Here is a 24556-nt window from a genome sequence, read left to right on the forward strand (position 1 = left end):
TTTTTTAAAAGGTAGCATAAAATTTGAAGCTCCACAATTAATGATTAATGAAGCAATCATATGACAGAAATAGCTATTCATATGATGGAGTCTATGATCATTCAAGCTTTGGTTTTCGAAAAGGACACCAGCATAGTGTTGGAGAAACCTTTTAATTCTAAACTCAGCATATTATGCTAGACTTTTAACTTTTAAAGTTTTAAACTCCAACATAGGGTGTTGGAATTTACATATAGGAACAATTCCTCGGGTTTGAACTAAAAAAAGCTCCAATTTCAATAATCATTCCTACAACTTTCTATGTTTTAGTTGGGAGTATTTTTATCCACATATTTTTTCAGTGTAAAAAAGAGCGGCTAAATACTAATAGATCTTTAAATACTAGCTAAATTACTCTAATAGCAGCGGTTAAAAGTGGTTATTTTCCAATTTCTCACGATTCTCTATATACTCATATATGTGAAAATTTTATATGAAAATATTGAGTAAATACGCGCTTAAATGTTAACGTCTAGTTCTTTTTCGTAAAACTTCTATCTACTCCCACCATCCAAAAAAGAATGATACTTTTCAGATTTCCAGAGTCAAACGAGTTATTCTTTGATTACGACTTTTTATATATCTTCTATTTAAATTATTAATTATTATGACTTATAGTACTTTATGTAGTTTCTAAATATATAAATTTTACTTTAAAAACGTAATTTTTTTGTCCGAATTCATGATCAACGTTAAGAACGATTGATTCTTGAAATTCGAAAGGGCGGGAGGAGTACTATCTACATAAACTCAAAATAATAAGAAACCAAAGTAATGGACCGCCTCAAGTGCCAAGTCTTTGAAGCATGATTGAAAGGAGGGTAGCCCATTTTCTTAGTAGGCTTGCTTATATAGGAACGAGAAAAATTCAAAAATAGCCAGATTTACAAGTGATAATTCAAGAATAGCCACAGTTTCAAAAATAATCGAAATTTAGTCACTTTTCATGTAAAGATAAATCTGAACGAAAACACTGTTTAAAATCAGAAAAATATTCCAGCATGATATACTGGAGTTCCAGTATAATATACGCGAACCCCAACATATTATATTGGAGTTCATACACAAGTGCTCCAATCTCCAGTATATTATGCTGAAACTTTCCGCGTGTTGAAGTTCCAGCATAATATGCTGGAAGTTCATACACAAGTGTATCAATCTCCAGTATATTATGCTGGATCGGTCCGTGTTACAGCAAAATAATGGCTATTTTTCAATGACTTTGCAAACGCTAACTATTTTTGAATTACCAGTGCGAAAACTGATTAGCCCGTGCTATTTTTACTATAGGAACCTATGCTTAAGTTTACCCAGTTGTGGCCTTATTGCATTTTGAAATAGGGGATAGTAGGAAAAAAATTACCAATAATCCACTCTCAAATCATGATTTCACTCGCTATTCAAAAAAGAAAAACTACCGGTTATATCTATTTATAAGTAGTTTATTACAAAAATTGACCAATTCATAAAATATTACTAATATTAGTCAAATATTACCAATATTAGCCAATCGGCTATTTGTAGCAAAACAAAAAAGGTCAAAAATTTGCTTTCTTTTGGGTGTGTGTTATTAAAATAGGTTGGGTACATTTTAATGAGCTTGAATCTTAGTTTTGGGATGATTTGGTAGAGTTTCGAGGTAGTTTGAATTGAAAATTCGAAGTAGAAGATGAACATGAAAAAAAAATGTGTATCACACTGTGTATCACATATGTATCATATTTGTATCAAATGTGTATTACATGTATATCCATGTATACATGTGTGTGAGATACATGAGTGATATATGTATCACAGAAGAATTTTTTGAACTCGATTTTAATTACAAGTTTTGATACCAAATCACCTCCAATCTTTCTCAATTTTGTATATTGACTCATATATATGTTTTCAATGAATTTCAACCATACCCATTGGAAAATGTCTTTTTTTGACTTATATATATATATATATATATATATATATATATATATATATATATATATATATATATATATATATATATATGTGTGTGTGTGTGTGTGTGTGTGTGTGTGTGTGTGTGTGTGTGTTGCTACCTCATCTATGAAATTTTCTTTACGTCTTGCATCTAATGTTGTTGATCACGCTTAAAAATATGGAACGAGATCTTTGCGGATAATTTTTGGAGAGAAAGAACCTTATTTATTTGGGTTTAATTTTTATATGTGCTTGACTAATTTTGATAAGTCTATATTTAATGACTAGAGGTCGGTAAGTTAGAACTTATTTGAGATATTTTTGTAAGATTCCCCTATAAAAAATCGCATATCAAAACTACTCAAAAATAATACTAATATGTCCTTTTCTCCCGCTCTCGACACATTCTAAGTTTCTAACTCTATCTTAGCCATCTCCATCACCATTTAGAATCATCTACCCCACGGCACCACTCATAACTATCCGTCCCTACTTACTAGAAATTCAACTGCTAACTCCAAATGAATCCAAACACACACGAATTCTTCCAAAAATTTTAAGGTTACCCATAAACGTAAAAAGTCAAAACAGTCCTTTTTTGGAGGAAATATTATTTTGGCGCTAGAAAATATTGTTGGCACTATATTCCAGTAAAAATTTGGTTGCACAAATTACAGTAACTTATTTTTAAGTGAAATCTTGGATTAGTGGCTTTGGAATCTGGGGAAAACCTAAACCCATTTCAATGCCAGACAAACTTTTCAAGGTGAGTTACTTTGCGAGTCATTGAAAATCTTGGATTAATTACTTTGTATTCTATGATCCTTTGACTCACTTTTGCTTGTTTGATTTCTAGTAAAGAATGGCTATAGTTAGCTTTCATCTAGAAGGAGAACAATGCAAAAGTTTGACTTAAGGATTTTTGTCATACTTCTATATTTTATCAGGTTAGTTAATGTGTAGAAAAAATTCAAGAACAAATAAGGTGTTGTTTTCCAAAAATAAAAAAATAAAAGGAGAAGAAAAAGAAAGCTTAATCGGAAAAAAAAAATGCATTCCTTTTCTATTCAAAAGGTGAAGAATGTATCATTTTTCAAGTTATAAAGGTTAAGGGGTAAATTGGATTTTACCCTTCGTATATTAGAGTAAAGTTAATAGAATAATAGATGATCGAAGTAACATGAATACTATCTTTTATTAAAGATCTTTATTTTTTTCTCCTATCTTTTAAAGTTTGAACTAATATTTGGTAGGTAATAATACTATCCATGTTACCTAAAGATAAAAGATAAAGCTGCAGGCTAAGTTCTTTTAATTAAGCTCGTTGCTTTGTCCTCTTAAGTGTTACTATCCACTTAAAATTAATTTGTAAGAAAGGTGCTACAAAATGGTTGTCATTTTCAATGATTTTGAACCTCTCAGAAAGATAATTTTCATTCTACTTTGAAATAACAGAATTATTAATAAAAACCAAAAAAGGTTATACATTTACAAGTAAGATTCATAAATCTAGTCAATCAGCCAATTTTTTTTCTTTCAAACGTTAAAACCGAACGCACTAATTTGAGAAAAGTAATACTCCTATATATATATATATATATATATATATATAATATGAAATTATTTTACTATTATGATATAATGGACTAATATGATATATAATGGACTAATATGATATTATTATGACTATAAAAGTAGATCATTAAAGATAAAATAAGATTAAAGTTAAAGAATTTTAAATATGTAAAAGTATCATTTATTTTGGAAATTAAAAATGAAAAAAAATGTACATAAATCATACAGAGGAAGTTGGTTTTAAGGAAAATGCTAAATAGCTAATATACCAAATATCATACATTTTTAGACTAATGCTATTGAAAATTTTCTTAATACTATTTTCGCAATGATAAAATTTAATTTCTTATTTAGTTATGTAACCACAACTGTCTTTTGTACAGTTAGTTGACTCTGTTTCTCCATCTATGTGATAACAGGAGAAGTCATTGCCAATATTCCCTAATAATACGTTCATTACAAAACAAACAAATACTTGGTCAAAAAATTCTTTTACAATAATGCAACAAAAGAATATATATGACATTCTTTTAGTCCATTATGAAAAGATGTACGTTTTTATGTATTTGAGTACTCTCCACTTCTAATATTTTCATTTTTACTAATATTCTTTTATATAATTAATGTAATATATTGATAATTACTACTTAGATTTTAATGATATTTTTGGTATACTATATGTTAACGTGTCAAAAGTTTTTTTCTCGCGTCAATTAAATACCATTATATAAATTAAAATGAAAAAGTAATAGGGATAAATAAAGGATAATTTATATAAAAGACATTATAGTTAAAAATATCTTAAAAGTGAGTAAAAACGAGTAATTTGCATGTTAAACAAAGAAACAAAATGATTAAGCTACCCGCTATGTCAGTAGGGCCCAGCCGCCGCTGTTCCGCTAGCTCCATTCACATTTGTCAAAGAAACCATCTTCTGTGAGTCAAAGTCAAACCTCCACTACCCCAAACACGCCATAGAAATTTACGCACCACCGCCAGAAAAAGGCTGGCTTTGCCGTCACAAATGACTTTTTCTCCAATATTTAAACTCTTTAAATTGACAAAATAACCCCTCCGTTCAACAACCCACTCACTTCAGCTAGGTCCCTTTCGTCATTACACAAGAAAAGACAAAAAAGTATGAAAAGAAAGAGACTAGCTTTCTTGTTTCTCCAGCTCAAAGTTTGTAGTAGCACTCAAAAAGGCAAGACTCATATGAAGTAGAGAATTACTGTAATATAAATTATCAGATTCTGACACCCTTTTGGGAAATTCGAATTGGGTTTGGATTTTCTTGGCCAAAAAATGGCGTTTAATCCTAGTAGTAGAATGGACCCGCAAACGGCAGCAGAAAAAGCCGTCTCAGTGATTGGGTTCGGTTATGATTTGACGAGTGATATCCGGTTGACGGCGTGTAAACCCTGTCCAAGCGGGTCGGGTTTGATAGAGGTTGATCAGAAGTCGACCAAGGACCTAGTGGTGCCAGGTGGGGTGGTGGTTTCAAAGGTTTCGACTTCAATCAAGTGCGATAAAGGTGAACGAACTAGGTTTCGCTCTGATGCTCTCTCTTTTAGTCAGGTAATTTTCTTGTTTCATTTTTTTCCCACAATCTTTTTAGTATTTACTTTTGCTTTTTAAGTATCTAATTTCGATATGGTTGTAAAAGGGAATTGGGTAATTAAATTTTTTTCTTTTTATAAGAATAAGAATTTCGTAGCTGCTGTTGTTCATTTGCTGGAAAAAAGTCGAAAAGTGATAGTGATGAGCTTGTACTTTTTAATCAGTTCATTTAATGGTTCAACTGAAGTGTAATTTGCTTCAAAATGGTAGAAAAGAATCTTTTTGTGCATTTCTTCCTATCTAATTGAGTTTGGAAGGTTAAATTGATTTTTCCTTGGTGATTGGCTTAAGCGTGAAAAAAGGGAAAGAGTTATTGGTGTTGCTACATTACCCTCGTCAAACCCCACACTCTAGGAATATATTGGTTATGTTGTTGTTGTATACTTGAAGAAAAAGTAATGTTGCTAAATTCTGGTGAATTAAGTACAATTTGATTAGAGGCTTTGAACTATCTAATCTTGGATAAAGTTTTGGCGGTTTGTACAGTTGCATGTGAAGGTTTCTGTTATCATTTGGCCATAAAATAGGATTTCTTGAAGTATTGGTTAGTGCATGACAAACAGAAGTACATCAATCTCTTTGGCTTTTGGAACTTTGTTGATCCTTTCTACTGCTGGATAAATACCTTTGGCAGCTAATTCTCTTGAGAGTATGATAGTAGCATCTAAATGCGCAAATGCTGTAGCAGGAGCAGGGTCTGTCAACTTGTTTGCCGTTTGCGGATACATAAACTGCTTTAATAGGAGGTTATATACATTCTCATTATGTAGTTACATCGTGACATTCCTTCTAGGATTAGATACAACTTTTAAATATTGGATTTTTCCATTATCTAAATCGTCAACCTCTGTCACCTGTAGTTGCTTATCGTTCTATGAATGACTGTAAAGCATCCATTGATATTAATCTAATCCAATTAGACTGCTTAAGGAAAGTATTGAAAATTGTACATACTCTTTCTATTTCTAACCATCGGGGAGATTCATCGTTAGTTGGAATCCAACACTGATACATTGAATATGGAATTTGGAGCTGTTAAGTCTTCCGAAAACAGCCTCTTTGCCTTCTTGAAGGTAGAGCTAAGGTCTACGTACATTCTACCCTCCCCAGACCCCACTTGTGGGATTACACTGGGTTTGTTATTGTTGTTGGAGTTGTTAAGTGAGAGGCTCATGTTTTACCTATGCTGATTGTGGAGTGATTTTCCCCCTTTTTCCTTTTTTCTCTTAAATAATTTAAGAGGTAACTTCCCTTCTCCTATGGAGATTTTTAGTTCTTTTCTGCATTTTTTATGAGTTGTCATCCTCTAATACTCCCTCCGGTCCATCGGTCCATAATAAGTGACCTTTTGACTTTTTTTATTGTGGTCCAAAATAAGTGTCCTTTTACATAACTAGAAGGAATTAATTTTATTTTTCCAAAATTTGCCCTTATTTACATATTCCAATGTGTCAAGGTAATAACATGCAAATTTTAATTAAGGATAATTTAGTCAATATATCTTTTTTTCTCTAGATGTTAGTATTTTCTTAAGGGGTGTGACAAATACCAAAAAGTCACTTATTATGGATCGGAGGGAGTAATTGTTTTGTAAAATGACTTTTTTGGTGCCTATTAGATTAAGTGTTGAAAATTGTTAGAAAAATTCAATTATGGGTTTTTTGATAATTCAATCTAGTGTTTTCTCCTTCGATGTGCATTTCTGACTAATCTCTTGCCCCTAACGTCTGCTCATTAAATTCAGATGTCAGAACAATTGAATCAAGAGTTATCTTTGTCTGGTAAGATACCTTCAGGTTTGTTTAATGCGATGTTTGGTCATAAGGGATGCTGGCAAAAGGATGCAGCTTCGACAAAGCTTCTCGCCTTTGATGGTTGGTTTATTACCTTGTACAATATTGAGTTAGTGAGATCCCATCTAACACTATCTGAGCAAGTGAAGCAAGACGTGCCTTCTTCTTGGGATCCTCCTGCGCTTGCAGAGTAAGACCTTTTCCTCAATGTTATTTGAATAACTATTTTATTGTCCATCAGGATAGTATAAATACAAATCTGTGTATGTTCAAAATCTCAAGGAAATCTGGTACATGCTCCTCCATGAAATAGGATGTAGGATGGATTTCATTCGGAAAGTTATTGAACTAGCACGCCTGCAAGTTTTTCATACAAAAGCATTTTTCCCATATTGTGCTTTAAGTGTTTGAGTGGAAACTAAGGAAAGGAGGGAAAAGAAGAGAAGATCAAAAGGATGATATGGAGAGAGAGAGAGAGAGAGAGAGAGAGAGAGAGAGAGAGAGAGAGAGAGAGAGAGAGAGAGAGAGAGAGAGAGAGAGAGAGAGAGAGAGAGAGTCTTTTGTTTGGTGAACTACAATAGGATATTATGAGAGGAACGTTTTTGTTTCTTGGTTTGATTTCTTTTCCCCTCCTCCTATGTAAGTCGAAGAAGGAGAAGATTCTATCGTGTCTGTTTCTATCCAAACCACTGGCAATGATTTCCGCCTTTTCTATCCAGTAGAAGTAGCAAATTTATAAGGGAATGGAAAAAGAATGACCGATGAACTCTAGGAGAGTCACTATGGCCCTGAAATTTGGACTCAGAAACAACAGTGTTTTTGTTATCTCAAGACAGTTGTCGATTTTTTTTATTTTTAGTGCATTTGATTTTGATTTAATCTCTTCACTCTGACCTTCTGTTCCTTCTTTTGGTACATGAAGGAACACAACTTGCTATTGATTTTGCTTTTGTAAACTAACCTTGAAAATGGTAGAAAATTATTAACTGTGAAGCTGATAACATGATTTTTCAGGTTCATCGAAAAATATGGTACCCATATTGTTGTCGGGGTAAAGATGGGAGGCAAGGATGTAATTCACATAAAGCAGCTGCAGAATTCGACTTTTCAGCCAATGGAGTTGCAGAAATTAGTTAAGCAATTAGCTGATGAGAAATTTTCAGAAGACGTAAATGGATGCCAGATGCGAAACTCTGTTAAATCTTCTGAAAAACCAAAGGTATCACACATCGTATAATTTATTCGATAGTTCAACTCCCTTTTATGTTTGCTGTCTATATTCTTTAATGTTTCATTTTGTTTTACCATATAATTGTGGAAGAAATTGTTTAAGGCCTGACTATGAGTACACGCTCAAACTTAGATATTCTGGAATGCTTGTTGAATTGAGGATGTGTTTTGCATGCAAAACTAATTCTGTCACTTCCAAAATATTTAGGAGGATAGAGTTAACCCATTTTACTGATGAAACATTGATTGATGTGCTTTATGGCTGTTCATGGCATGAACTAGGGTACTACATAAGCCATGATTCAAATATAGTAACTTTTATATATGCATATATATTGAGAATGAAGCTGGCACTGAAGCAATAAGATTTTGGCTAATATTACTTATGCTGCTTGTTAGTTCTCTTTGATAAATGGCTTTCAGAGTGTTTAACTGCCGTTGATCCGATTAGCTTAAGCTAGTCTGCTTACTTCTAAGATTGGGAATGCTATTTCACTAGGCTATTTCATCTTAATAGATTTATTAATATGATTTGAAATTTACTGAAATGCTAAAAAGAGCTACTGTAAACTTAATTTTAAAATCATACTTTTGACGATTCATGGTCGGAATAATGTCAAGTAATATAATGTTATGCTAAATCAGAATCTTGTGGAAACATTTATTTGCTACTAGTTATTCTTTTCAAGAGGGTGTAATTAAGAAAGCTGGACAAGCAAAATGATGTTGAGGGATCAAAATGTACCGTTTGTTAATATAACTGAACCACTAAATCCACAAGCCCCAAAATTGTGAAGGAACAAAGTTATATATGGGTTAGTCAAACAGATTTAAAAGGTAAATAATGTCATGCCCATAGATTTCTCCAAGAAAAGTAAGCAAATTGGATGACACTATGGTCATAGTAAAACTTCATTACATATATTTTACATAGATTAAACAAAATAAATTGTCTGACAGCAGTTTCAATTTTTGACATATTTCAGGATGAAAAATCCATATTCTCAGATCCTCATCTACCATTTGCAAACTCAATGAGACCATCTATTATGTCTCACTCGAAAGCTGATGTAAGATCGTTTTGTTCCCTCGTAAACAAATCTCTATTTGCTCTGGTGGTAAGCTTTTTGTAAAGGATTTGTATTTGAATTCTTCATGCAGGATCTACTAAGTATTCATATCCGTCGCGGAGGTCTTGATTTTGGTCAAAGTCATAGCCAGTGGCTGCCTACTGTATCACAGTCTCCCAATGTCATATCAATGTCTTTTGTGCCTATCGCTTCACTTTTGAGTGGTGTAAGGGGCAGTGGATTTCTAAGCCATGCAATTAATCTTTACCTGCGATGTGAGTATGTCTGTTTCTCAATCATTGCTTTTATTCTGGTGGTGGAAATGGTGCTCTTAGCTATGTGTGCCTGAGTTTTTGGCTATTCCTGTGAATAGAATGAGTATCCAAATATCAACGAGATCTACCAGATTTTGTTCTCCCTTGACCTGCATAACAAACCCCAGTACCACAGCACCATAGAAAATCTGACGAGGAGCTCCTTGTATTCTGGACTACTAAGAAATATGCACACGTGCACTCTTTTATTAAAAATGGGTCAAGCTTTTTTGGGAATGTGTTAAATAGAATGGATTGGTGAAATTTTCCTGTTCTGATGAGTGCATCTCAATTTCTGCCACCAGCTTCTGCTGAATGGTTCTGGGTTACGAATTCTACCGTTTGTTGCTTTACCTTTGCGCGGGAGCAGACCAGTGATTATTACACTCCTATTCGGTGAAGCTGTCCTGCAGTTTAAACGTATAGGACTTCTATAAAGGAATATCTTCCTTGTATGTCTTAGGAAGAGCCATTGAATGTTTTCATGTCATCAATTGTATTTTTTTTTCTTCAGTTTCTTGCATTTAGATCTACATGACTAAAAAATGCTTCATATCTCTGATAGCAAAGATCTTTGATGCAGATAAACCGCCAATCGAGGAGCTTGAACAATTTTTAGAATTTCAGTTACCTCGGCAGTGGGCTCCAGCATATAGTGATCTTCCTCTTGGTCATCGTCACAGGAAACAATCCTCTCCATCTTTGCAGTTTACTTTGCTGGGTCCAAGGCTATACGTAAACACTATAAAGGTAAATCTTCATGTGTTAGAATAACATCAAGAAAGTTTTTTTTATCTGGATTTTCAAGAGCAACATTTTGAAGTTTTGGTGTTTATCAGCAGAGAGACCTACTTATGGTAAGAAATTTACCTTTTCTCCCATTACTTGAAAGGGATAAGAAAAATGCAGCAGGAGCAGTTCTTTTTCAGTGCCTTTTAAATGTGCATAGACTGGTTTTGGCATGCTAGTTTCATGATTCAGAAAGAGGGTGCTTTTTATTATGAGTTTTTTGCTTTGGTGGCATACTTTTAAATTATTTTTTCTTAAAACTATTTTTGATTAATAGAGACGAACATTTTCTTGAATTGGTGATTGTGACCTACCAAACAATTTCTAGAGAGCCTATATAATTTCTACTCTTGTGTATGCGCTTAAGATAATCTACTCTTTTTACTTCCCCCGGAGAATAACCTATGCTTCAAAACTTTCTTTCTGTTTTAAATGAAAAATAAAATTTTCCCAAGAATAGAGACTATTTGTTGATTGTTTTCTATAATCAGGATCTCTAAGACCTTACAGGGCTGAACATTGACGTAACCATAACCAGATAATCCATTATTTAGGGAATGTCCCTGTCATAGGTTGCAGCTCTGTAATTTTTCTTTCTTCTTGCTAATATTTGCAGGTAGACTCTGGAAACAGGCCAGTAACTGGGATTCGGTTATACTTGGAAGGTAAAAGGAGTGATCACCTGGCTATCCATCTTCAACATTTATCAGCACTTCCTCAAAGTATCCAACTAACAGATGATCTTAGCTATGAGCCTGTCGATGAGCCAGTTGAACGAGGATATTTTGAACCGGTCAAGTGGAGCATATTTTCACATGTTTGCACTGCTCCTGTTGAATACCGTGGAACACGAATAGATGACCCTGCTTCTATTGTGACCAAGGCCTGGTTTGAGGTGAAGGTTATTGGCATGAAAAAGGTCCTCTTCCTGAGGTTGGGATTCTCGATGGTCGCCTCAGCAAAGATCCGTCGGTCAGAGTGGGAGGGGCCCACAAGCACATGTCGAAAATCAGGATTGATGTCAATGCTGATCAGCACCCCTTTCAGTACAAAGCTAAATCAACCACAGAAGCCAGCTAAGGTGGACTTGAATTCCGCGGTTTATCCTGGTGGTCCACCTTCACCGGCAAGGGCGCCAAAGATGTCGCACTTTGTCGATACAACAGAAATGGTAAGAGGCCCTGAGGAGTCACCTGGCTACTGGGTGGTAACTGGTGCAAAGCTATGTGTAGAATATGGTAGGATAAGAATGAAAGTGAAGTACTCGCTCTTAACCATACTGACAGAGGACTCATTGTTGATATAAAGTTGATTGAGATATTGCAAAGTCATGCTTTATCTATCTTCCTCCATAGGACATTGTGTATATTTCTTCATCTGATATTTGGTCAAATATGTAAAATGTATTAGCAAGGTCAAATTGGCCTATTAAAAGTTGAGTGTGTAAAGAAACTTCAAACTTTTACTGAAAGAAATGAACACATTTTTTTGATGTACATATAACGTTAGCAAATGCACTTAGTTATATCATCTCTCCCTCTGGTCAGTTGCTCACCGGAGTAATTTTTTTTCACATAGCTAAACTAAAAATGTCTCTTTCTAAAACTAAACTGTCCCCATGAAACTTGTACTCTGAAAAGAGAACAAAGAACTCATAAAGTAAGACCTCAGTTCTTTGGGTGTGAGGCTTATTAGTTACTTATGAGGGGCGGATCTGCAGTACTGGTATGGGTTCTCGCGAATCCAGTAACTTTTATTTGTATCCTGTATTTGTATTGAGAAATATATTAAATATATATGAATTTTAAGCTGGGAATACAAAACTTACTTAGGCTTTGATTCTGAAAATTAACTGACGAGGGTTCGAATGCGGTTTGACAATTTTTAACTTCTCTTTTGCTTTTTGACAAGACAACACTCACATGCACTTGTGTTGTTTCTCATTGAGAAATATATTAAATATATATGAATTTTAAGCTGGGAACACAGAACTAACTTGAGTTTTGATTCTAGAAATTGACTGACGAGGGTTCGAATACGGCTTGACAATTTTTAACTTCTCTTTTGCTTTTTGACAAGAAAACACCCGCATGCACTTGTGCTGTTTCTCATTGAGAAATATATTAAATATATATGAATTTTAAGCTGGGAACACATAACTAACTTGGCTTTTGATTCTGAAAATTGACTGACGAGGGTTTGAATACGGTTTGACAATTTTTAACTTCTCTTTTGCTTTTTGACAAGACAACACCCACATGCACTTGTGCTGTTTCTCTTTTCTTCCTAAAAAACACTACAAATGACGTCAAATATAAAGAGACCAGCCAAATAAAAAAAATTACTAAAAGCTTTTGTTGAAGGTGGGAACACATAACTAACTTGGGTTTTGATTCTGGAAATTGACTGACGAGGGTTCGAATATGGTTTGATAATTTTTAACTTCTCTTTTGCTTTTTGACAAGAAAACACCCGCATGCACTTGTGCTGTTTCTCATTGAGAAATATATTAAATATATATGAATTTTAAGCTGGGAACACATAACTAACTTGGCTTTTGATTCTGAAAATTGACTGACGAGGGTTTGAATACGGTTTGACAATTTTTAACTTCTCTTTTGCTTTTTGACAAGACAACACCCACATGCACTTGTGCTGTTTCTCTTTTCTTCCTAAAAAACACTACAAATGACGTCAAATATAAAGAGACCAGCCAAATAAAAAAAATTACTAAAAGCTTTTGTTGAGATCAGTTATCGTTCGTTTATCTGGTTATTATTGTATATTAATTTAAGATCCTTGATGTATAGGTCAAAATCCGTCCTTAAGAAATTCAGCGTAATATGACATTGAGGAAAGAGTTGGCCGAGCTCGCCCAAGATGCAGCAAAGTTATTGACCGAGGTGCCGACATGAGTCGTAGTCGAGATGGTCAACAAGGGTTTGTGTCGAGATTGCTTATTGACGATAAGACTTGTAATGACTAATTTGTCGGGATAGGATATTAAGAGAGAATATTCTAGGGGATATCCTTTATTTGTACTATTAGGGTTTCCTAGGAAAAGACTCCATATATATAGAAAAAAGAGACAATGATATGAGCATGTAATATTCATTTGATAAGAACACTTCTGAGAATAAGATTCTCTCTCTTACAAAAATACAAAGATTACCTTTTGATAAAGATTCTTATTCATGTTATTCCCCACCTTTCCACCAGATCTGAGGATTGTCATACGAATTTTGGACCTTTCTGTCATTCATCATTGTCAGGAGAAATATTCGTCTAATCCTCACATTATTGGGTGAATTACCTTTTTACTTAAATGTCATTTATTGTTAGTTAAATCTCCATTAATGTTCATGCATCAAGAGTATTTTACATTTATTGTAATCTATCATTTACGGGATTTGTCTCATCTCCTGTATGCTTCCGAGATTAGTATCTAGAGTTATTATCCTTAACTAGATTTAATATCTTATTATATAAATTAAATAGTTTAACCGGAAATTACACTTTTTGATCAAACAGTTGAGAACCTATAAAGTTTAAATTCTAGATCCGCCTATGTTCTGACGGTTCCTCTTCCACTTCGGTTGGAAGCCCAACATCTCGATCCTATTAAAGCAATATTTCAAATACAAGTTGCTACTATAGGATCTGAATTACGTAGTAAGTTAGCTATGTATGACCAACACTGATGTACACATGATTTTTTGCAAACGGCGTTGGCTAATTGTTAAATTCGACTTGTACGTATGTTTAGGTCTGGACTGTGTAGGCGTTAAACTGATACTTATTGTTAGTTAGTAGTTGTTACACTCTTAATTGGCTTTACTTCATGTCACAAATTGGTATTTACTTTGTATTATTTTCATCTGATGTTGGTTTATTGTATGTGTACATACTTTTTTCTGAAACACATTTTTTACACACACACAAAAATTCCAGAATGAAGGACAATTTACGACTGCAAAAATACAAGACCGTAAAAATGCAACTTAACCATTCTCCGCAGTAGTAATAGACAAAGAATCTAACTGATCAACTCTTTATCTTTTTCTGCGAAAATTAATTAGATAAGAAGTGAAAAGTACGTTTAGCCATTCCCAATACAAATTTAAGAGAGTCATTTAGTATCTATTTTTTGAGGAGACACAAATTAACTTGATAAAAGTGAAAGTGATTTGTGCCCTAATTACAACAAAGAAAAAAGGAAAATTAAATGGCACCACACGCACATTCATGATCCGAATAGCTAAGGGCGGTGGCCAAATATTTTTTTCCCACTTTGATTGTAAAATTACTTTCCACGATAACTTCCTCTTATAAACTTGCCCGTACTCAATTTTTATAAATTTTAATTTAACACACACACACACACACACACACACACACACACACACACATATATATATATATATATATATATATATATATATATATATATATATATATATATATATATATATATAAATAAGATTATCTAATTTAGTATAAATACGAATAGACAAAGAGTTATTCGAAAACTTGGATCAAACACCAAAAAGAAATACACAAGTAAAAATACTGCTCGAAGTTACACTCGAGCAGGAGCGGCTCAAACACATGGGCAGGGCTGTGCATGGATTAGATCGGATCGGATTTAGCATATTTCGGATTTCGGATTCTACAAAATATAATTTGAATCCGATCCGAGTTAATATCGGATCGGATTTTAAAGTTTGAATCGGATAAATATTTCGGATTTTCGGATCGAATTATACGTATTATTAAGGCTATTGCTTATCTAATCGGCAAATGCATCTGCCTTATCTGCTTCTTTTGTGTTATGTGCTAATACAAACATCTCTTTGCTTTTCATCCGTTTTATCAGCATTGCATCTTTAAGAAAATATTTCTCTCGAGGTTCGAGTTGTTATGCCTCTAAGTTGCAAAACTCATACTTATATTTTCTTTGTAGACGAGACAATACAGCAAGAAAAATTCATGTTTCTGCAATTATGAGGGTACTATGGTGCCAATGTAGCTAAATTAAGCAATTGTAAAAGTAATAACTTGGAGGAAGATATAAAGAAAGTATTGGCTATCTGAAATTAAAGTTTAGTATTTATACATGCCCTAATAATTTCAGATTTCGGATCGGATCGGGTTAAAATTATACCGATCTGAGTCCGATCTGGATATCCGAAATTATAAGAAATATAATCCAAAATCAGAAATTGAACAGATCGGTTCGGATTTCAGATATCCGATACAAATGCACAGCCCTACACATTGGATGACCTAAAGTCAAAGTTTAATGTGAGGCCTAAATTTTTAAAAGAAAGTTATGATATATATTTTTTTATTTGAACTCTGTTTTTCTATCTTTTCGAGAAAGTTGTTAATAATTATTTTATAATCTATTTCCTCTAATAATTCCTTTTCAGTTGATAATATAACCAACCCATTTAATCTATCTTGAGATATTGTTAATCTCATGTAAGATTTTATCAATTATAATCTGGAAAAACTTCTTTTCTTTGAGTCAATCGTTATAGGAAAAACTCTACTTTTGTATGAAAAATACTAAATATTTTTTTTAAATACCTATAAACCTATTATTTCTCTAAAAAAAAAAAAAAAAAAATGGGGTCCCAAAAGGCAAAAGCCTTACTTGGAACAACGTTAGAGCCGGACCTGTTCAAGAGAAGCACTTCATCACATAAATCACTTCCATTTGGGCAAAGTACCTTCTTAATTACGGAGTATTTGCAGAGTATAGAAATCAAAATATTAAAAAGACAATATTTAAAGATACAAACTTCTGATAGAATGAAAAGTTATCTGATAATACAACTGTCTAGAGTCATCTAATAAGCAGAGTACACTTCAAATAAGGCGAAGCCTCTCAATGATTACAATTTACAGGATACTAATTATATTTTCTTATCATAGGTATTCTCTTTCATTTTCTATTGTGGACCACAACAATATAATAATATCTACCCTTAAATGAAAAAGAAAAAAATTAAGTAGTTAAACCAATATTATATAATTTACAAAAAGCATGGCGGTTCGTGCAAGCTTCCTTTAGCTCATCATTCTCGACATTTCTTTACCAACCAACAAATCCTAAGAAGCTGCACTCAAGAAAATTTAAACCCATATATTAAAATCAAATCAAATAGTAGACCGGAAATATTCAGCTAAGTAATACATAAAAATATACTCCTTTGAAACCTAATTTATTCCGAAAACTTTTAATTCTAGAGAACTCTCATTTTTATTTTTTGCTCTTCATTTCCCCACTTTGTAGTCTATCTATAGAGAAGTGTATTTAGACTAATAAATTGAGCAAAATAGTGAACAATAAGACAATTAAGCAATCTGAAAAGTGAGTAGTTTTTGACTTTTGATGTGTAAGGTAAGATAGGAAAAAAGGAAAGCATATAAAATTTTCGTTCCCCATCTCTGCTCCAAAAGAACATCTAATTTTTTGTGTGCCTTACTTCTTTAACTATAACCAGAAAAATTAAATTACATTTATAAACTTACAGAAAACTACTATAGCTCACCAATTTTATAAATAAAAACCTTTAAGAATATGGAAATTATCAACTGTTTCAGCTATAAGTGCAAGTGGAGGAAAAAAAAAAAGCATACATTTGGATAGCAAACAAGAATAGATTATCTTAGATAAAATCAAAACTCGAACACAAATCAACAACTTTGCTATATGAATTTTCACGATCCAAATTACTCCATTTAAACTGGTCTTAATTAAAACTCAAAAACAGAAGAAACAAAAAATTGAAGATAAAAGAAGGCGTTGTACCTGAGAGAACTATGAGAGAGACCATGGAAGAAAAAATTGGCTCCATGTAGGAACATCACAACACCAGTACACCCTAGCACAAATAATTCAAACATCCTTTGGCTGTCGAAAAATAAAAACTACGTCGGACAGTATGTTAATGCTTGAAAAAAAGAGAGCAGAAATGTTTATGATTTTGTTTTTAGAGGGGCTTTAAATAGAAAAGGACCAAACGGGGAATAAGGAAGATGCATTATTTGTTGTTGTTTTTTCATGACGTGGATATCAAATCTCTATCCCAACCAATGATATCTTAGGCTGGGTGGGTGGGCTTTAGATGGCCCACTTTGGGGTGTAATTAGGCCGCAACTAAGGCCCAGAATGCTAGATTGTGACAACTGAGCCCACTGTAATATTCTACTTTTTCTTCGTCCACCTTAATATTTTGCTTTGCATACTATTTTTTTTTTTTTTTCACAAAGATTTTTATTAAATAATCATAAGTAGATGTAATGTAAGTTCAAAACAAATATTTATGACAAGGGAAGAAAATAAAAATGAATGTCAAACTATGCCATTATAAAATTTAATGTTAAACTATAACTCGTAAACTATCTTGTTATAAAAAGAATTCGCCCATCAAATAAAGACTTCTTTAATTATTTAATTTTCTCTCTTAGAGTTCAATTTACAAAATACGATACGGATAGGTTTTGGCAAATGCTTTCTCATTTATTAATATAGAATAGTTAATACTTTACAAGTATTCCTAGTATTTTAAGTTTGATGATGTGACACCTTTTCACCTAATGTTTGAATATAGATTTAGTTAAAATTTTAAAAAAGAGATTTTGAAATTGTGTCGAAAATAATTTTGAAAGTTGAAGTTGTGTTTGAAAATGTATTTTATTTGAATTTTTTTTTTGAAGTTTTGTGAGAGAGAAAATATTTTACCCAAAAACAGCATTAAACCAGTTTTTAGAAACTTAAATTTTTTTTTAAAAAAAACTGATCATGTTCCATGACTTCTAAGTTCTAACTACTTTTCTCTCCCGTTTATTCGTGGACTCACCTGTATCGCAAATGCTTTTAAAAAGAAAAGAAAACAGAAAAAAGGATAGCATCTTTTAAAATAGCAGCTACACATCCGAATATGACACAAATAAAAAAGTAAAAACGAGTATATGGGGGCAAGTTGAGCCCTAGTGGACGACTTATTTTATTTTTTATTCTTGTATATTTTCCATCCAACAACCGCATAATGATTTTATTTGCTTGTTTGCAACACTCAGCATTTACAGTACAGCACAGCACCGACCTCCGCCGCCTCATTGCTGGCTGGGCGGTTGCAGTTGGCGTTCATTTTGTTAGGTAGCGCTCTTTTTCAAAATAATATAGTGCCAAAGTGTTACTCTCTCCGCTTCAATTTATACGAACCCATTGACCGGACACGGAGTTTAAGAAAAAAGAGAAGATTTTTAAATTTGTGGTGTAAAATGAGGCACATATATTTTGTATGACTATAAATTATTGCATAAAGGTAAATTATTTCCAAATAAGGAAAGAGGTCATTCTTTTTGGCATAGACTAAAAAAGAAATAAGTTCACATAAATTGAAACAGAGGTAGTATAAAACAAAAGATATACGTTAAATAAACTGAACACAAGTATAGAAAGATTGATATATTATTCAATTTTAAATTGATGTAGACAATGAATTGAAATCTCCTCTATACTTATAAAAGAAATGAAGCAGCTGTCAGACTTTTCAGGAAGCAATTGTCAGACTTTCCTTGAGCTGCTTGTAAGTTGTCTGCATTAGCTGCTCGCAACCTGCCTGTTTAATAAAAAGTTGTTACAAGTTATTTCATTGAGTTGCTTGCAACCTGCCTGCATCAGCTGCTTGGAGATAAACTTTAATGGAATACTAAATGGATAATCTTCTTAGGAAAATTATCTACAGCGGAGTAATAAATGGACATCCACAATAATATTTTCATAACACTCCCCTTTGGATGTTCATTATTAAGTGCCTCGTTAAAATCTTACTATGAAAAAAATTGTGAGAAAAAAAATCTTAATCAAGAAAAAAGAGTACACTAATAATATATTGCAAGTTGGCTCATTAAAAATCTTATCAGGAAAACCCAGTGGAAAAAAAATTGGGCAAGTAAAAAAGAGTACATTGTATACTTTACTCCCCCTGATAAAGACATTGTTTCAAAACAAGTCTTCGCATTTCAATCGTATATATCATCCCCTCGAAGGTTGCAGTTGGCAAGGACTTGGTGAACAAATCTGCATGATTTTTACTTGAACGGATTTGTTGCACATCAATGTCATCATTTTTTTGAAGATCATGTGTGTAGAATAGTTTTGGTGAAATGTGATTCGTTCTATCTCCTTTTATAAGTCCTCCCTTTAAATATCGCAATATATGCTTAATCACATTCCAATGTCTCAGTGTAGGAGAAGAGCTATATCTTTCTAGTAAATTAACAGAAAATACTATGTCAGGCCTTGTAGTATTAGCAAGATACATAGGTGCACAAATTGCACCGAGATAGGGTATTTCAAGACCAAGGAGTTCCTCATCCTCTTCTGGAGGTCGGAACAGATCCTTATTCACCTCAAGTGATCAAACAACCATTGATGTACTCAATGGGTGTGCTTTGTCCATGTAAAAGCATTTTAAGACCCTTTCTGTATAGGCAGTTTGATGGATAATTCCGTCTCCTAAATGTTCAATTTGAAGACCAAGACAAAGTTTTGTCTTTTCAACATCTTTCATCTCAAATTCTTTCTTAAGTTATTCAATTGCCTTTTAGAGCTCTTCTGGAGTTCCAACAAGATTTATGTCATCAACATATACAACAAGTATAACAAAATCTGATGGCATTTTATTTATAAAAATACATGAACAAATAACATCTTTTATGTAACCTTCTTTCGGCAAATATTTACTGAGGCGATTATACCAGATACGCCCAGATTACTTTAAATCATACAAAAATTTTATAATTTGATCGAGTACATTTCTCAAGACTTTGAATTATATGCTTCAGACATTTTAAATCCTTTAGGGATCTTCATATAAATTTGATCAAATGAGTCATATAGGTTATGATATGTATTTAAATAGCATGACATCTTCAGGTGTCTGGACTACAGGTCTAATCCTCACAATCTTTTATAATATTGTACTATATTGTATTAAATATATTGTCGATGATCATTTTGTATCGGTTCCTAAGCGACATAACTTGTTGAGTTCTCATCACTTTCTTTATTTTCAGGTACATGAACTTCTTCTAGAGTTTCATGAAATGTTATACCGTGGACTCTTCTAAAGCTCATTTCCTCCTCAATATGATCACTTTGATCATTTACTCCTATCATTTTTTAGGGTTTGTTAACTTTGGAACCGATCGGTTTACTACGCTTCATGCGTGAAGTAAACTTTATCCTTCAGGGACTTTAATTTTAATAGGAGAATTTGCAGCTGAATATGATATTTAATTTTGGATCAGCAAATGCTTCTGGTATTTGACTTGAATTATCTTCTGAGTAAGGATCATGATAATTCGATTCATATAGCATATTTTTTAGCTACTTATTTTATCCCCCAAATATTAGAAAAACTAACATATATCCCCCAATCTTCTTTGGGGAACCTATCTTTGTGCATTGTGGTAGAGATATTAATCATATATCACACATCAATAGTTATTAGATAGTAAAAATATTTGATTTCTGATCCAGAACCAACTGTAATGGGAGAACTTATCATATCTTATTGGTATGATGCATACAAATACTGTTGTATGCAATTTAGAAAATTTTAGACCAACACATGAAGCTTTGTTCTCATAAGCAATAGTTTAGCCATTAATAGGAGGCATTAAATGCTAAACTATCTTGGATATAAACCAGCATTATCAAGATAAACTGTCTTGATTTCATAATCTGAAAATTATACTCTTAATTAAGGAAAACAATTGCAAATGCCAAACTGCGAGTTGATAATAAACACACATGTAACCATTTCATATATGCATCTATAATTGGTTCACATGATAGGCGAATGGGCACAAATTCAAATTTTATATATTCGAGAATTTAGGGGTCTTAGTCCCAACTTTAGCTGGTATAATCAATTTATTATGAGAACAAGCAACACAAGAGAATTCTTGAAGATTCTTCTAGTTCTTCAGTATATACTAATCTGAATTCTCAAATAGCTCATTTAAAAATGGCAAATAAAAACTTCAAGTTTATCATGGCATGTGCTATCTCTTAGTAAACTTCTGATTTACTATGGCATAAACTTTTGCATTAGTAAGCTTCTGATTTACTGTAGCAACTTTTGCCTCAGTAAAACTTCTAATTTACTGTGACTGCTTTTGCATTAGTAAATTTTTGATTTACTGTGATACATGATGTAGTACAAATTAAAGAATAAGACGAGTAAATTCTCACATACATATTATTTTACCTCTATGATTGTGAAAACATGAAGATTTTCAAACTTTTAATCATTTGTAGTCTCAATATGATAGCAATTTGTATTAGTAAACTTCGGGTTTGCTACAACATATGTTTTAACCATATTCATATAATATGAATGACATATTTATGTATAATCTCTTCGAGAGCCTTCATTTATTATCTACAATATAATATTATTCAGACATTACTGGTGTCATGTGTCTTCTAGACAAATAGTTAGCTCTTCAGAAGTTTTTGATATATTTTGTACTATCAAATATTGGTCAGGCACTTCTGGTATCATGAGAGAAAATCATAATCAAATAAATAATATAAATACAATTCTAAATTTATAAATGTCAGAAATTAAGAATTTCAGTAATTTTACCACTAACTTTGTGACAAATGTCTCCTTCAGGGAGAAATACCATTAACATCTGAATATTTTATATCAAAGTGGTAACCATATAGTCATTACATCCTTCAGGGAAAGATACATGAGTTATTATTTTCTTCGGAGTAGTTAATAACAACTAACCATAATATATCAGTGTGGCTATAATAGAAAGTATTCTACAAGAATCCTTTTGCCTTAGAATGAAAAAATTTCAAAGATGTTTGACGTACAACAGGTACGTGCGGCAATGATCTCTATGCCACAAAAATAATATTTATATCCTTTATTATTCTATCTCTTTAGGAGGTGAGTTGTGATAATTACACCGCTTTATAATATTTTCTTGCTTCAGGAGAAAATTTTAATTGTTTACTACTTCAGGGGCAAATTTGAAATACGAAAGATTATCACTTCTGGTGATCATAAGTATATACCACTTCTGGTGGTTAACAAAATTTAGTTACAATGAGATATACGAAATATTGCCACTTCTGATGGTCGTACTCTGATAGAGTTCAAATGAACCATGAAATTAAATCATAACGAGATTAAGAAATATTGCCACTGCCAGTGGTTAAATATTTCGTGCAAAACTCTACTGGAGTTAGGAACCAAAGAAAAGATTGAGTTAAATATTGCATATATGAGTCATTGCGAACTAACCGTCCTGTAGAATATTGGCATCATGCTTTTGATGAATTTGGTGCCAAAATATTTTGTGAAAATGAGATTGAAGTGCTATAAGTCACGTACCTTACCGTGATGTACAATAATAAAATTTTCTCGATTAACAAGAAAGTACACAAGTAGTTGCTTGCAAGGTTAGCTAAATAAAATTGCAAAATCAAACCTTCTCCCAGTAAAGGATTTCGTGGGCAGAGAGTACCGACCAATAGCTTTGTAATATCATGCCATTTAAAGAGAAAAACAACCTATGCATCTCTTGCTCTCAACCGATGCATTAGACAAAGGATATCGTGGCTCTGAAGACAAGTATAGAGAGAGATTGATATATTATTCAATTTCAAACTGATATACATAATGAACTGAAATCTCTTCTATTTATAGAAGAAAGGAAGCAGATGCAGGGCTTTTTAGGAAGCAGCTGTAAGGCTTTCCTTAAGCTGCTTGTAAGATGTCTGCATGAGTTGCTCGCAACCTGCATGTTTAATAAGAAGTTGCTGCAAGTCATTTCATTAAGTTGCTTGCAACCTGCCTGCATTAGCTGCTTGGAGATAAACTTCAATGGAATACAAAATGGATAATCTTCTTTAGGAAAATTATCTACGGCAGAGTAATATAAATAGACACCCACAATAATATTTTCATAACATAAACAATTTTTTTCCTCTCGATCTTTTACTTTTTTCTTAACCATATAACATAGGTAAGTATTATCTTCTTTTACTATCACTCGTATACTACTCACAACTCACAAGTACTAAACGTATTACTACCTCAGAAAAGGACTTCCATGAAAAATATTTTAAAAGGTTTTAATTAGAGTTAAATAGTTTGAAATTCAGAGTTCCTAAAACAATAATCTGTTGGGTTTTATATAATAAAAGGTGTGAATAGAAAATGGAGGGAAACAAAATATTTAAAGTTGTTTCCTTAGCTAATGCACTTTGTCCCTCATCGAAAAAAGGAAAAAAAATCTTTGTGCTTGTATAGAGAAGTACATCTTCTAGCTCTTAAAGAGTTGAGAAGAAGTGGTGCCTCGCGTCGTCGTCGTCACTTGCTCGACTTGGCTTCGGCTTCGGTTGGGCAATAGGAAGGGTTGGAAGCGTTATGTATAATGGAAAATCTCGTCACATACGACGAAGTCAAAAGCTAATGTGTCGAATCCACTTACAAAGGGCCTAAATAGAGAGGTGGTTGATAAATCATCGAAGGGAATGGGATTATGGCCGAGGACAAGTCACTGTGGCGGTAACTCTACCTAGAAGACTGGAGATCCCAAGATCTAGGTTGAAGGAGATCAAACAAAGTTATTACTGACGGTTCAACATTGTCAAATAAAATTTTGGTCTATTCTCGTGATGAGATAATGTTCAGTACCAAGGATAAAGCGTTAAGGCTTTTTAATGGTTTCTAAGTTTGATACGGAGTATATCAAATAGTGTATCTATGGGATAACACATTTAGGAATCACCTATTGTCATGATCCATAATCCCACCACATGCGTCGTGATGGCACTTAGTCTCTAAGACTAAGTAAGCCGATTATAATTACAATTTAAGCCAATTTATTTTTTAATAGATAATCGAAAGCAACAACGGAAATAATTACAAATAACCTCCCAAGACTAGTAATACTGAGTCACGAACTCTAACAGAATACATGAAATTATCTCAAGGATCGAATACTCAATACTGTTTGAATAATAATTAAAAATACAATAAAATAAAAAGACTCCAAGGGACTGCGGCGACCAAGTAGCTCTACCTTGAATCCTTGCGATCCCACTCTAACTCTGTCCGAGTATGATATCTCAAATACC

At 32.9% G+C, this 24556-nt stretch overlaps 1 protein-coding gene and 1 long non-coding RNA gene across 2 annotated transcripts; one reads left to right on the plus strand and one right to left on the minus strand.

The window, feature by feature from the left end:
* Positions 1-4560: 4560 nt before the first annotated feature.
* LOC107764802 (MACPF domain-containing protein NSL1) lies at positions 4561-11865 on the plus strand. The gene is made up of 7 exons (XM_016583401.2): positions 4561-5130; positions 6917-7155; positions 7980-8184; positions 9182-9265; positions 9357-9540; positions 10163-10329; positions 10985-11865. The coding sequence occupies exons 1-7, from the start codon at positions 4858-4860 to the stop codon at positions 11672-11674; spliced, it is 1842 nt and encodes a 613-aa protein (XP_016438887.1). The 5' UTR covers positions 4561-4857; the 3' UTR covers positions 11675-11865.
* Positions 11866-16160: 4295 nt separating this feature from the next.
* Positions 16161-17398, minus strand: LOC107816492 (uncharacterized). The gene is made up of 2 exons (XR_001654970.2): positions 17189-17398; positions 16161-16493 (listed from the first exon to the last, which is right to left on the minus strand). It is a non-coding gene; the product is annotated as an uncharacterized LOC107816492 (long non-coding RNA).
* Between the last annotated feature and the right edge of the window lie 7158 nt (positions 17399-24556).

Source organism: Nicotiana tabacum, chromosome 17 (assembly GCF_000715075.1).
Source record: "Nicotiana tabacum cultivar K326 chromosome 17, ASM71507v2, whole genome shotgun sequence".
NCBI classification, from domain to species: domain Eukaryota; kingdom Viridiplantae; phylum Streptophyta; class Magnoliopsida; order Solanales; family Solanaceae; genus Nicotiana; species Nicotiana tabacum.

Bases quoted from the DNA above. Each gene is read 5' to 3' on its own strand.
- LOC107764802 (XM_016583401.2), top strand. From the start codon at position 4,858: ATGGCGTTTAATCCTAGTAGTAGAATGGACCCGCAAACGGCAGCAGAA. The intron at 8,185-9,181 runs GTATCACACATC...GACATATTTCAG, and splicing joins AATCTTCTGAAAAACCAAAG to GATGAAAAATCCATATTCTC. The intron at 10,330-10,984 runs GTAAATCTTCAT...TAATATTTGCAG, and splicing joins TATACGTAAACACTATAAAG to GTAGACTCTGGAAACAGGCC.